Here is a 15,133-nt window from a genome sequence, read left to right as displayed (position 1 = left end):
GTTGGGCATATCTGAGGACTTCATACAGGACGATCCGGCTAGAGAGACGGTGCGGGTCAGAGACAGTCAGATGATCCAGAGTGTGATCTACAAGCAGTTTCTCCGAATTTATAATAATGTGAGACCGATCTGTGAGTGTTTCTCTGCCCTGACTCAATAGGGTCGCAATTGCTCTCGTATTTCCGTGAACAACCTTTATAAAGAATAAAATACGTCTCCACTACATGCTGTGAATGAGATGAGCCGGAGGTGATCCATGTGTAGTTTATCAGAGTTATCATGAGCGCGGGGAGGAGACAGACATTAGGAGAGGAGCAGATCTGTGTGTGTTTTGTTGCTCTGTAGCTGTCTCAATAACGTCGCGATCTGTCCAGGTAAAGTATAAACTTCGTCTGTCATGCTGTCATATGTCCATATGCTGTGTGGTTCATATATTTCACAAACACAGTGCTGTAGAGGGGCATTAGGCTTCATGATCAAACAAAGTTTCATATGACACCATGAGGGTTGCCAGGTCTGCGATTTTCCAGCTGAATTGGGCTACTTTTGAAGTGTCGCTGCAGGTGCAAGGTCCTGTGTGGTTGCACACTTCGCACCGACCATGCAACGATTCTGACTCCGGCCCTTTCGCGGCCCGGCACTAAACCACCCAAGGCCCGGGTGTTGGGAACCCCTGATCTATAACACTTGTCCTGTTTAGGGTTGCGAGGGGTGGGTCATTGGGCAAGAGGCGGGGTCCACCCTTGACTGATTGCTAATCAATCACAGGGCTGGTACATAGAGACAGACAGCCTTCCACGCTCACATTTAGAGGCACCAATGAACCTAATGAGGTGTTTTTGGACTGTAGGAGGAAGCCAGTGTACCCAGAGGGAACCCACACGTGCATGGGAAGAACATGCAGAGGCACAGAAAGGCCCACTTTATCCGAACTGGGGTTCGAACTAGGAACCTTCAAACTGTGAGGCGACAGCGCTAACCATCAATTACAACCCCATCATGCAGCCCCTCCAGGACCGTATTCATGCTTGAATTCTTCTTGAAGTCTTGAATTAAATGTGTTACAGTGACCTTGCAACGTGCTGTAGTAATGAATCGATTGGCTTTGTCCCATGGCTTCAGCATTTTACCAGCCACACTGTGCCAAGTGAAAAAAAAAGTTTGCTGGTAAAGACCTTTACAAAGCTCATTCATCATCCCCGGTGCAGGGACTGTCAGCTCGTTTCATTCATCCACGCTATCTGTTCTGCCTGCACAGACCCTCCTCTATTCATACACGTGTAGAAGCAGTGAAACTACATCTGTTACAGTTAGTCCACAACTTTTCCTGCCTTTTACCCCTCTCATATTCTCTCTCTGTCTGTTCCTCTCTCGCTCCTTATGTCCCGACGGACTGGGAGAAAAGGAGATGCCCTGTATTAAGATGATGTGTGTAATCACAGCGCAGTAGATGAGGAGTAGCACACAGAGGTTATGCATAAATACTGCAGTATCAGGCCTCTGTGGACTTCAGTCATGGACGAAAAAAAAACTGAAGGCAGCAGAAGATAAAAAGGGTAGAGCATCTGCAGCGTTACCTTGATTAACCTGCAAATATAGCTACAACATAAAGCTAATGAGACAGTGAGCAGCAGCTAAGGAGGTTAAATAATTACATTTTCCCTCATAGAACTGCTCTTATCATTTCAGTTTGGCTGAGTGCACCACTCTCTATTGTAAAATACACTGCAGACTATTACATTACAGGTTGTAACATTTTAGGCTGTAAGAAAGTTGAACTGTAAGGTAAAAACAGCCGCAGCAGAGAAAGCCAGCAACACTGTAAGCTACATGCTGCTGTGCAGTGTGTGTCCATATTGCATCATTCATGAAGTTCGGGGTCGATGTTGCCCTGTCAGGTCAACTTGTGAGGGACAGCGCGGTACAGGGAACAGACGTGTGCGCAGGTGACCTTCAGCAATAAAGACGGAGTCATCACCACTCCGTTCCCATGTTTTTCACAACAGGCCGAGGGAAAAGTGCTGCGCTGGTCCCTTCAGCACCAGATAGAAGCTAATAGTATCTGTCCACCGGGACCCGCATAGAGGATCGCATTGCAGGGTCACTGCAATACAGTAGGATGCAACATTCCCTCACTTAGTTAGGATGGACTTGAGTGGATCACTTGTGAACACAGAGTGATCGTCTTTTGGAGCCTTTTGCACGGAATAAGATTTCATACATTAAAAAACATTACAAAAAAACACTGAAATCAACCCTTTATAGGAAATAAATTGCTTAAGCGTGTTTGTCGAGCATCTGTTCAACAGTTCAGATTTCTCTCGAGGGCAGACAGTTGTTTTGTTTTGTTAGAACTGACTTCCTTTGTGCATGAGCATCCAGTATCTAGGTTAATTGACTGAATGAGTACTGTGGGTGCAGTGGGCACAGCTGTGACCTCTGAAATTAGTGTGTGGTGTGTGTCAGTGTGTGTGCGTCTCATTCTGATTATGTGTCTATATGTCAGGGAGTATCCTGCTGTGGTCGCATCACCATCAACGCCTCCTTTCTGCTCCTCAGTTCAGCACTTAGAGGACATACTGTACCGTGTGAGGCAACACAAAAGCCCACACTCTCTATAGGGGGACAGTTAAATTAAGGTACATCGGCCCCACTGAGAACAGAGCCACTTTGCCAGTGAAATGGGTAATAGGATTTGACAGTCGTCTATCATCGAGGACTGTCATGTGATAGGTGGGATGCAAAAGTTGCTTTACAATAAATGCAAATTAGGCATTAAAAGTTTGTTGATAGCCTTTTTATTCTCGCTGACGCTGTGCTTTTGTAGATCAAAGTCTAGTTGATGTGTACACGTCTTTATTCCTTCACTAATTAGTTGTTTTGTAAAGTGCTTTAGCACTAAAAAGATAAAAATTGCTTGATTGAATTAGGTTTTTCTAGGCCATATGATGGTTTATAGGTAATATCGCTTTCAGGACAATATCACAAGACAAATACTTTTGCACGACAACATCTCACATACTGTAAATACACTTTAGTATTAAAGGATCTTGACTTTTTCTTATGTCTTACCAGATCCTCAATGATCTCCTTGACAGCAGCCACCACCAGGATGAAGAGCAGCGGCACCAGTGTGGTCCAGCGACCCGTGGGAGACACATCTGGGATTTGCTGAAGAGAGATAGTTTGGGTAAAGTCAGATCTAGGCAATTCTTTAAATTACATTTTTAATAACCATTTTTTGATACTTTCAAGGCTCCAAATAAGGCAGCGACAAAACGTCAACCAGACTGTACACCTGGCTCACCCAATCTGCAAAGGATAGCTGTGGGCAGAGGAAAATAAGCCCCCTTTTCTATACTCCCTAGATTACATGTTCAGCAAGTTTGGCCAGTCAACATTTGGCCTGCACTATTATGAAGTCATAGGATAAATTGACACAATCTCAATCATGTTTGCTTAACTTGTCTTTGCATGTGTGCTTACATGTGTCAACATACTGGCCAACATGATGGCAGAATAAACAGCGCGGTGATACCAGCGATTATAAGAATTGGCGCATTAGTGCTGCAGAACTGCACCAAAGCCAGATGAACTGAAAACAAATGCTTGGACATGTTTTGCTGTTATTTGTCGTCTCCCTGCTAGTAGCCTGGTTGGTTATCATCTCAAATTTTGAAACCAGCACTCGACAGACTACAGCCTAAAATAAATGCGAACTTAAAGGAGGTACAGTATATCCAGCACAAAAAACCTTCTTGGCTCTATAATAATGCCCTCTTTCCCACTGAATGTTTAATTATTTAGCTATTTTAAGTCTTTCCAAATTAACAGTTAAATACCGGCGTAATTAAAGCCCAGCGCAGGCCTCAGGAGACAGTCACTGTTATACTGCTGGAAGGAAACTTGAACGAAATAGATCTCTCATCTCCCTCATCTGCATAGATGTTTTATTCAAGGTCGCAGCATCGACAGGGCAGGTAATGAAGATTCACACTGGCTGCTTTTCAAAGCAGCTACTTCAAGGTCGCAGGATTGAGCCCTTTCCCATCCGCAAAGCTCTCATTAACGACGGGTAGTCTGTCAGCGCGGGTATAGGTAGCGTCCATGCAGCTTTCCCTCTCTCATTCTTTCATATTTTCTGCATGGATCTGAACACCTGAGCATGGATTTGGGCTCCTTTGAATGAGGTCGTAATGATTGGTGGTTGAGGTTTAAGAGTTCTTTAAGGGGATTAGTGTTGACCTACATTATATGGGCAAACCTCTGCAAACCTCCTAGGGGCAGAAAAGTCTTTGTTTTGCTCGTATTTATCAATCAAAGCAGTGACAGCGCTTCTAAGATATGTTGTTTGGTAGCTACAGACACTGAAACGCTCTTTTCTGGTGCTAAAGATGTTCAAACCAAGCCTGTTTTTCTACTTGTGGCTGCACATCAGATGGACTATTTGAGCGTGTTGCAAACGTCCCACTTCACTCTAAGGAAAGCACGGTGCAGTTTCTTTGCTGCAGTGTAGAGGTCGGGGTACAGTGTGGGACCAAAATACAGTAATCCGCATCACCCCGTGCATTTCCCGGGCATGTAATATGCAGTATGCTGTGATGAGCCTGCAGGCAAATCTAGCTTCCTTTAAAGGAGGGACACATAGTATTACATGTATTATTCATCATCAGGCTATATAAAGTACTGTGTCTATGTGTGTGTGTGTGTGTTTGTCTCACTGAGTCTTTCTGTGTGTATATAAAATTACAGACATGACCTTTGGAAGTGATGTCTAGGTTAGGCCAAACATTAAAAAAAGGGCACGCTATTGGGAACAAAGATTGCAGCAGACACGAGCAGACGTTTAACATCAATAAGGTGTTTTGCAGGTAATCTTTGTATTTTAAATCAATGCACAAAGAGGCACAGAAACATATAACACATCTTACCTGCAAGAGTGCAATGAAGAGAAAGAAGGCATTAGCCGCCCTCCTGAACTGCGAGTACAGGAACCGGGGGAGGAAGGTGAGGACATTATATTTGGCTGTGCTGAAGACGGCATCAAGCAGCAAACAAGGCCACGGGTGGAGGAGGGAGGGAGCGGGAGGGAGACAAGAGAAAGAGAGAATCAAATGGTTAGTTCTTAAACTCTGAGCAGAATTACTTACACACAAAGACAGGTGTTATTCACATGTTCTGAAATCTATTTTAAATAAGCCGTTCCTTGCCCCAACAGGTACGTGTGTGTTTGTGTGTGTGAGACTGATGAACAGCAGAGAGCAGTGGACTCAGTGATCATAAAGAATAATAAGGAGGAAGAAGGGAGCTGGCAGAGGGGGCGTAAAGAGCTCCTGGCAGACGTGAGCTATGTCGCCTGTGCTGCAGCGGGGTTGGGTGGAGGGGAGTCGTGGTAATGGTGGTATAAATCGAGGCTGGTGGAGACCAGCAATCTGATTTACAGCTGAGCTAAAGGGGTCAGTCAGAAGAGGAAATCATGTTTTGTGATAGTGGATTGATTCTCAGAAATACCGGATCTAATTTTACCTGATAGTTCACATGCAACAATTTTTACTGATATAGGTGAATGTTTAATCCTTTGTTCAGACAGCACAAAAAGTAGTGCTTCGCTGTGAGATGTGACAGGGCCTGAGATGAATACAAATGCAAATCCTACTGATCTGATTGCATAAAAAAAAAAATTAATTCAGATTTTATGTATATGGTGGTCTTTTCTTTATAGTGTAACATCCATCCATTCATTATCTATACTGCTTATCCTGTTCAGGGTCGCAGGGGGGCTGGAGCCGATCCCAGCTGTCACTGGGCGAGAGGCGGGATACACCCTGGACGGATCGCCAGTCAATCACAGGGCTGACACATAAACCCTTTTTACACTGCCTGTTCAAGGCGGGAGCATTACGCGTCTGTTTTGTTCCGTCTTACAATGTTACAATGTTGCAATTTCATTTAGCAGACGCTTTTGTCAAAAGCGACGCACATCTGAGAGTCTTCTACGTCTTCTGTGCAAAACGCACAGAGGCGGAATGGTAAGGCGAAATAGTCCCGCCTCTGAGCCGGCATCGGAGGTAGTAACAGAGGCTAACTAGGAACCTGCGCTAACCACTGCACGGTGCTGCCCTATAGTGCAACAGTTTTTCTAAAATTAGATTTAAAAAATTGCAGTACATGACATTGCCTACAGTACCCCAATACATTGCTGCATATTGAATCATAACACCATGTTGTGATACTGTATTGCTATATTCTTGCCAGTACACAGCCCTAAAGATGTAGGCCTGACGCACACTTAAAACTGTCACACATGTACAAACAATCGATCAAAGTACAGCCTTGAACTTTATTAAAAGGGGCCTAATATTAATAAATATTAGTGATCTAACTGTGATATTCCTATTAGACTGAATCATATTTTTAAAAAACATTATTCTCATTGAATACTTGCAGGATCTCCTCAAGCACAATACTACTAAGGGGCTCGTGTTGAATGTAGTTTATATAAAAGAAAAAGTGTGCTGCATTCGCTGTCATCCTGGCTGCCTGGTACAGCCGAGCTGTCCACGCTGAGTGAGAGGGACAGAGTGAAAGCGAGTGAGTAAGAGCAGGGCATTGTTCTGACAGCAGTACGATGTAATACCAGCCTCACAGAGGAGCCTGATGAAGAGCTCTGTCAGAACACGGGTCAAGAAAGGACCCGGCTTTGTTTCTACAAAGTTTAGTCTTTAGTCGTGTCTACTGTAGTTATTTCAGCTGCTGTAAAAGACTAAAAGCACCTGTCACCTGTGGTACAATTCAATTTTCATCACCTGCTGGGAGAGCAGAATAATATAAATGCAAAGATAGTCAAATTAATTTAAATATGTAACTTTCAACATCAGAAATAAACATATCATTCAAACTCATAACAAGAGCCCATTGGGTATTAGACAGCTAGTGTGTAGTAGTGCTAAAGCATAGTTACTGCCTCAGTCTATCTCTTGTGATTCAAAGTAATAGTGCCTGATGAAGCTGTGACGCAGCTTTAGCCTGAAGGCCCTACAGTTTCTCTCTGTCGATACATTCGTCATCTTCTCATTGAGTTCATCCTTTTCTCTCTGCTCATCACTTTATTGAATTCACTCCATCCTTTTTGTTTGATCTCCTGTGGTCAGTTCAGTACTGTAAAGTATTCTGTGTCCTCCTCTCTAGCTTCTCCCGTACACTGTTTCACTTCCTCCACAGATGCAGGTCGAGATAAAGGGCTGGTTTAACAACCTGCTTAATGGACGATTATGGATCTTACATTTTATTTCCTGGCAATGTCGTGAGGATTAAGACGATATGAGAGAATCACTTCCTCCACTCACTTACAGACATCCTGAAAATAGACACACAGCACTGATCTGAACTTTAAACACCATTGATACATTTCTAACTCAGCAGGAATGTTTGACATTACAGGAAGTTTAATTTAGTTTGTCTTGTGAGTTAGAACTACTTTAGTGTCAGTTAAACATCTGATCATCTTTTAGCCACAGCGTTTGACATCTTTTCTGAAGCGCATATGAGACACTAACCTTTCTGCATGATATTCAAGCATTCCTGAGCGGACTTTAATTAACATATACTGCTCAAAATGTAACAAAATCTTATCTTTTCATATGTCCACAGGTAAAGAGCACTGAGGCGACATGTTACCAAACAAACAGACAACAGCAAACCTGGAGGAGAGCATGCAGGTGCTGAGGATGTTATGCACCATGACAAGCAAAACTTCCTTGATTGGTGATGATAGCAGATACCGGTACCAATAAGGGTAGGGATAGACCGATTATCAGCCAGGCCGATTATCGGCGCCGATATTCGGCATTTTGACGCATATCGGCATCGGCCTGCTGCTGACCCTGGGAACTCCCTGCGCTTTTTGTTTGTTTGTTTAATAAACATATGCTTAAAGGCATTTAAACAAAGTTAAGTGTTGGAGTTTGTATTATTCAAAATTTTGACGCCAATATTTTCTGCAAATGAATATCGGCTCCAAATATCGGTTATGGGCCTCCTTGACTACTAATAATCGGTATCGGTATCGGCCCTGAAAAAACCATATCGGTCTATCTCTAAATAAGGGTCTTGAAAATGTACAAATACCAGTGTTTATTGTGCCTCTCTGCAAGAGAAGGCCAACCAACCTTCTCATACAGGACACAATGATGAGTTCCATATCTATCACCAGTTATGGATCTTAGTGCAGAGTGATAGACAGAGTCCAGGGGCTTAAGAGTTAAAATTTCACTTCAATTTTATATTCATAAAATTTTGCAAAACAAAACAAACCTTCAACAGCAGCAAACTTTAGCTCAGCTTAAAGTTGCCTGTGTAGAACATCGAAGTAAACAGAAAAAGTCCAATCGCACGAGTCATTTTTAATCCCTTTGAAATGACTTCACACCCATAAAAACATGAAATTAAGCTAACATACAAAAAGGTGGGTCGTATTACATTCGTTATTCAGTATACAGTACACAGCAGTTGTTGGGTGATGTAACTCTGTGCGCTGAAGGCCAGCAGGTGTTACCAGCACATGTTCAACAACAAAAGAGATGATCAAATAAACCAAAGCTGTCAGCTAGCCACTGAAGCTTTCCACTCTGCAGAAGCCTCATATGATGAGAATGATCTTTTTTCTGTGTGCAATGCATCAGAATATACACACAGTTTCTACATAGTGACTGTATAGTCTGACAGGTTGTTAGATTCTGCAAAAGGAGGAAAACGTCTCCTCTTGTGAAATGTTGTTATTAAACCAAACTACAAACACATGTATGAAGCCGACACACTGGTTGAACCAGTCATCTCTATGGATGAATGACACTCTGTTGAATGAGTGCCTGTATCTGTATTTTTTAACTCCTTATACAAGCTGCAGTAAACTGTGATGGTAAACCTGATTATGTTTGTCATGTCCACAGTTTGATGTATAATTATGTCAGGTTGTTAAATGAGAAGCTCAAATTCAGTCATGAGTGATGCACATTAAAGGACCTGTGCGCATGGTTCATTGTGTGTTTCTTTCCATGTTCATCTGTGTCTGTGCATGTCTACCTTGTCCCCTTTCTTCCACATAAGACTAATTAAATCAGCATTCACAACAGTAAAAGGGTTTGTACAGCCACTCCTGTTTGCAATAGGATAAGTTGTCAACATCAGAGATAAATCTTCCGTACATCACAACCAGGTACCTGCCAGAAAGCAGCTCAGCTGAATAAACATCCACAACAATCCTAATGCAAAATAGTGACAGCAGGGTGCCTGTCTGTCGTGAATTAGGAGGCAGGAGGTGTGTGTACAGAGCAGTGAGACACATTCTGCAGGTAGTGATGCTGCAGAGGGAGAGGGAGAATAGGTGGAACCTGTGTGGGACTTTCTATCAGCTTGTTAGATTAGATTCACCATTTATCACAGAGCCTGCTCCTGTAAGTGTCTCCACAGGTCACTTTGAGACAGCGACCAATCCTCTTGAACAAATTAGATCTTTAGAGCAGCCTGATGCGCCTTCAAGCCTCCGGGCAAATGTTTGGGGACATTTGGAGCTCCGAAAATACAAGGACACGGAAGAGCTCAAGAAAAGCCGTACCGTCTAGGAGCACTGCTTACCATACACCTCTGAAATCACTGGACAAGACACAACTGGAGATGCATTGGAGTCGTATCTAAGAGTGGTGGGTCTGAGACAAATGCAGCTTGAAAAGGCATTAACATGCAAGCTGCCGTCCAGTTCACTGAGTGCTCAGAGTCTGCTGCTCAGAAAGTCTATCAGTAAAAACTAAGCATTCAATCTTATTTACATGTTGGTATTTTATTCACAGTATGAACACTGAATAGATTGTTTGTGAATCTGATTAAGCTATAGGTGGACAGCTTCAGTTATACTCATGCTGCCGTATTCAGATTAGGGCTGGGCGATATGCACAAAATCCTATATCACGAAATAGGATTTTTTATATCTCAATAACGACATGATTTCTGGTAATTTACCAAATAATTAGTCTATATGAAATAACTGGTAAAGCCTATTTTTGGATAATCCTGTGTGAATTAAATACTTGACAAATAAAAGTACTGAGTTTCCTTTTTCAAGTCCTTTTCTGCACATTAATGTCCATGTTACAGCGCCTCCCTTTATGATTCGCACTCCCACGTGCAAGGATAAGAACGTATAACATTGTCAATATGACGTAAAAATTGCTGTGAAGCAGTTCAGCCGCTGGTTTTTTGACATCACGATATAGAAAAACATGCGATAGACATTTTCATATTGTTTTAACGATATATTTTAGCATATTGCCCAGCCCTAATTGAGATCTGTTGATTATTGTGAAGTGTAAAACAGTGATTAATTCTTGTCTTCTGAAATGTCTCTATCCACCTTATCCAAATACAAGTTAAGTTTGGTAAGGGCCGGGTTGCCCACTGAATTAATGACCGCCTCAGGTAAGGTTATTTTATGTATTTTTAACTTTTATTTTAAAAAATATGCAGCAGTGCTCTTTAACTGCAAAGGCCAATGAAACTTCTCTCATGTAATATATCGCAACCAGCAAGTACTCCAAACTGTTTCATAAGTCTGGATGGTAATTGCTTATTGGGTCTGTTAATAATAATAACCAAACTAAAATGAAAACTGAAAAATGTATAGGTTGCACACACAGGTTGTGATATCTACTTGACAGACTATAAAAAAGGCTTGACAAAACAACAACAAGGTTGAATCAGCATCCACTTTCTTACAGTTCAGTAACCTAAAGAAACATACTGCAGTAAGAGAGATATTCTGCAATTTTCTTATCTGCTTGCGTCTGTTATTTAAAATATCAATACCTGCCCTAACAAGCTGACCTAACAAATGGCATAACTACGAGCACACGTGCATTTTTCACTTATTATTTCTGTTCAGTTTATAGCTGTCTGTGTAAGCACATACACATCTCAAGCTGCTCATGCAGCAGGAATGCTAACAGTAATATTCCTTGACAGAGGACGGCCTGACCCAACCAGCCTGACCTTTAATGCTAAAAGCACTGCACTCCTCCAAGAGGAACTACAGGATAAAAAGGGCCAGGCTGACATATCTGGACTAAGGCACCACGGGTGATACGAATCTTGCAGGTACTTATCAAATTCCATATGGCTGGGGGTGCTGTCATGAGGTTTCTTCAAAAACCCTGCAAAATATGCTGTTTTCACTGTTGTGCCTGTATTCAGATGTCTTCTATAGTGCAAGATTATAAAGACATATTGTTGTACGGTCACACCAGAGAAGGGCAACATTTCTGAGTATCTTTAATATTTTTTCTTCAAGACAAATTCACCACAAAGGCTCAAAGGCCCTTAAATGGATCCTTCTCGAGCTTGCTATCAGGAGATTCTTCTTGGGTTGGAATTTAAGTAGCAGCTACATAGTCAAGGCATGCTTTACCAGTTTTTCTTGTGACTCTGAAGGTTAATGTAGGGTTAATGGCAGAGCAGGAAGTTATGCTGCAGGTCACCAGGAAAAGCACTGATGACCTCTGGGTTACTATTACCGAGTCAGAAATAGCAGAAATTCCCTAAACAGCAAAAGGGTGAATTTCTAAAACGATGTCAGCAGAAAAGCATCTTTATTTTACATAAATTCAGCAGAAATGCTGGATTATAAAAGAAGTTACGTTTGTCAGATGTATTTTCATTGTACTCATGAGCTGTAAATTAAGCCTCCACACGTGTCCTCATCCTCTGCTGTAAATCTCATGGCATTTATTTTGTTTCCCATCACGCACAAAAAGGCAACAAAGACCAGAATGCTGGGATCAAAAGAGGTACAAGACAGCAAGCAACTATACATTTTATCTTGAAGGCTCGCAGAGACCACCGCAGAGGGCTGATCTAGTGATGCCATAAATGTGGACCACTTAAACTTTACTACATGGGCTGCAAATCAAGTGCAGGCCATGAGGACACGTGACAGCTGATGGATTTGCACCCAAAGTGCTACGTTCAAATAGAATACCACCCAAGCAGCAGTAATGCTGCATGTCCACCCAAGAAACAGGGCTGAAGTTGCCCTATGCGGTGCAACAACTCAAGCTTGCACCAACATTTCCCAGTTGGTCATAATAATAATACTTTATTGTCTTTATGCAACAAGCTTTTATAAGTAATATTTTGATAATGACCACATTTTGTAGCTCTTAATTAAGGATGAACAATATGGAGGAAAATGTCATATGTCATTATGTTACATGTGATGGGGTCTGTACTAAACAAAAGGGTTTCTTTCACCAGGAAAAAAAAAAGGGTTTGTAGGACAGCTTCTGCCATTTGCATATTGCACTTCGCCATATTGTGATTTTTATAATATTGATAAGCCTAATTATGCAACTCTACTCAAGGCATTTTAAAGGGGGGGTATGAGACTAATTTTTATATTTCGCTCTGTGATACCTGTGGAGTAGCTTAGCATAATTTACAGTTAAAAAAATTCATCATGTTTCTCACACTGGTGCTTTGTGCAGGCCCTCATACAGCCTCTGCCTGAAACCACTCTGTCAGCTCTGTCCCTTTAAGAAACCCCGCCCCTACAAGCCCACTTCCAGAAAAAACTGTGTGAAACCTGGCGTTCACAGCAGCCTGCAGACTGAGCTGAGAAGCCTGGGGATTACTCCGACATACTTTTACCTACAGATTTAAAACGTTTAGTCTGGACATCCAACAGTGTCAAATGATATGTCTTAAAATGTGAAACAGCAATATACCCCCTCTTTAACTTTCTCCACCATTTCACACAATCTCTATACATTGCATCAATATTTGACAATCATATGCAATACATGTCGAAGAACACAACTTCTCCTTACCTGACTCGATTGTTGCAGAACTTGGTGAACTGCGGCTGATTGAGGTGTATCAGTCGGGCATCTTCTTGGTCAGCTAAGGAAGTCTTTTCTGATGTGTCCTCTGTCTTCTCATATCCTGCGGAGCGGGAGGAAAAGACAATGTATAAGAAAGAAAAGCTGCTGCTTTGAGCACACATAAAAGTAAGATGAAAAGGTGTTTTGAAGTAGTTGAGTTGCTGTGTGTGGAAAAGTCCCCAGAGGAGACTTGGGAGTCTTTAAGAGGAAAGTCAAACAATTCACTGCAGTGAAAACCACAGAGACTGCAGCTGACCTTGAGGCCTCAGATATACAGTACTATATATTACACAAGTTCTCTTTTTTGGTGCCTTGACAGATAAAGTTAGCGGTGTAAAATGTCCCTTATTTTGATACGTTTCAAAAGAAAAAGTCATGCACAGGAAAGTGTGTTCACTACATTTCAATTCCTTCACTTTATTGCATTTCTGACAGAGTACACAATGTAGCAGCCTACAATCACTGCTGCCTACACAATACATATAAATGAAAGTAGTTGTAATTATCTGAATGACACACTTGCCTCAGATTAGGAGCAACAATCTGACAGCAGTATATTGCGCGAATCATTATCTTAATGGAGTGAGAAGGTGCTTTAGAAAATATAACAGTGGGTGTGCCAAATGACATGTCACTGACAATACATGTCTTATTATCCCCTCCGCAGTGAAATGCCAACTTGGAGAGAAACCCTGTTATATAGCAGTACAGGGAATCACCTTTGTTAACAGCCTGATTCATACAAAGTAACACACATCTGTGGAGGAAAGCAACAATTCTGTCAGTAGATAGAAAACCACCACCAAGATCTTGCTCAACTTCAGTGCTTGTGAATAGCAATGGCGACTATTACAACAAGAAGTTACCCGCAGCCAAGTTACATTTCTTCAAAACTATTTTGCTACACCCAAAACACTCAGTAAATGTCCCTAGTGTGATTACGAAAGGACACATTTCAAAGCTCACATTTCAGCAACTGCCTCTGAAATTTTTCCTGGAAATGTGTTGTGATTAGAGGAAGGAATTTCCTGCCAAGAGTTACATCCTGCTGGCCAGGGTGGTTAGGACATATCTGTGTGGATCAGCTGTGTGGTGACAGAGGTACTGTACATGCAAGGCTTTGATCCAACTCTATTTGTGGACATTTATTTGTTTTCACGGCTCAGCTTAGCCTACAAACTGGTACCCAGTCCCCAGTCCCATTAGGGTTTACTTCTCAACCAAATGCATAAAAGGACGGCTAACAGAAGTCTTTCATTCCTCACTCAAAGGATATGCCTTACTCTGAATATTCATTGGGAAAACATGTTTAATTGGCCACCATTTGCTGCTGAAATAGAATAAAATGAAACCTCTCCTTGGCTGGAAAACTCTATTTTTCTCTCCATCTGTAAAAGAGGCAGCCCTGCTCTGCTCCCACCAAGTTCAACCAAGTGGGATGGAGCTATGAAGGCTAAATAAACACATCAAACTAGGGCTGTTTGCTGGTTGCAGGGATGCGTGGCATGTAACACATTTTTCTACTATTTTTTCTTAAAAAAACACACACACAAATGTTTTGATTTTTTGGATTGGCAGGAGGCACTTGTGTTGCCTACTTTCCCTCTGAAGGCAAAGTCTAAAAAAACACCACGCAGTTATTCCAGTAACATGCGAGCTTTTTCCAAGCTCGAGACGGCTGCTGTGTCGTGTAGTAGGAATATCTCAGGCCTCTATCGTGATGCTTCTTTCTGCACTGCAGGATAGCACATAAAACACACACCAAAGAATCTCTCTATTGAACAGTGAGGGACTCTCAAAGGAATGCAAAGTGCAACTCCCTTCTTTTAATAATCCCTCCAAAATCTGAACAAACAATCAACCTTAACAGTATAATGGTGAATAGTTGTTAATTCATCTCAATTTCAGCTATCCATAAACCAAAAAACTGAACTGTATGCCAGTGAAATGATACCTTGGTATAAACTCACATCACAAACCTGTCAAACATCATGTTTAAAACATGAGGAAGAAAATAAGACCTTGGTTATACGTATGGGTAATAGGTTCAGCATTTTGACTTGTTGTTTAGTAAGTCGTTTTGGTAGTTTGGCATTCCTGATCTTGATAATGGATTAGTGCAATGGAGTACAAACAATAAGTCAATTTACTTACTCGTCTATCCAACTTAATTACAATCTAATTTAAAAATTGATTAATCTACTAGT

General features: G+C 41.7%; 1 protein-coding gene across 4 annotated transcripts in view; it reads right to left on the bottom strand.

Annotated features, from left to right (window-relative positions):
• Window positions 1–15,133, bottom strand: part of atp8a1 (ATPase phospholipid transporting 8A1) — a 114,231-nt gene that overhangs the window by 82,816 nt on the left and 16,282 nt on the right. For 2 of the 4 annotated variants that reach the window (XM_069669195.1, XM_069669196.1), the window contains exons 2-4: window positions 12,873–12,987; window positions 4,932–5,031; window positions 3,073–3,171 (exon numbers count right to left, since the gene is read on the bottom strand). In XM_069669195.1, coding sequence (XP_069525296.1) covers window positions 3,073–3,171; window positions 4,932–5,031; window positions 12,873–12,987 — 314 coding nt within the window. Of the gene's footprint in view, window positions 1–3,072; window positions 3,172–4,931; window positions 5,032–12,872; window positions 12,988–15,133 lie in introns of those variants that run through there. The other 2 variants (XM_069669197.1, XM_069669198.1) reach the window with 1 other exon arrangement.

The sequence above is a fragment of the Semicossyphus pulcher genome, unplaced genomic scaffold (genome assembly GCF_022749685.1).
Source record: "Semicossyphus pulcher isolate SPU_LCO1_2020_fin unplaced genomic scaffold, fSemPul1.0.p SCAF_2, whole genome shotgun sequence".
Classification (NCBI taxonomy): Eukaryota; Metazoa; Chordata; class Actinopteri; order Labriformes; family Labridae; genus Semicossyphus; species Semicossyphus pulcher.
This window is presented reverse-complemented; position numbering and strand designations above follow the sequence as displayed.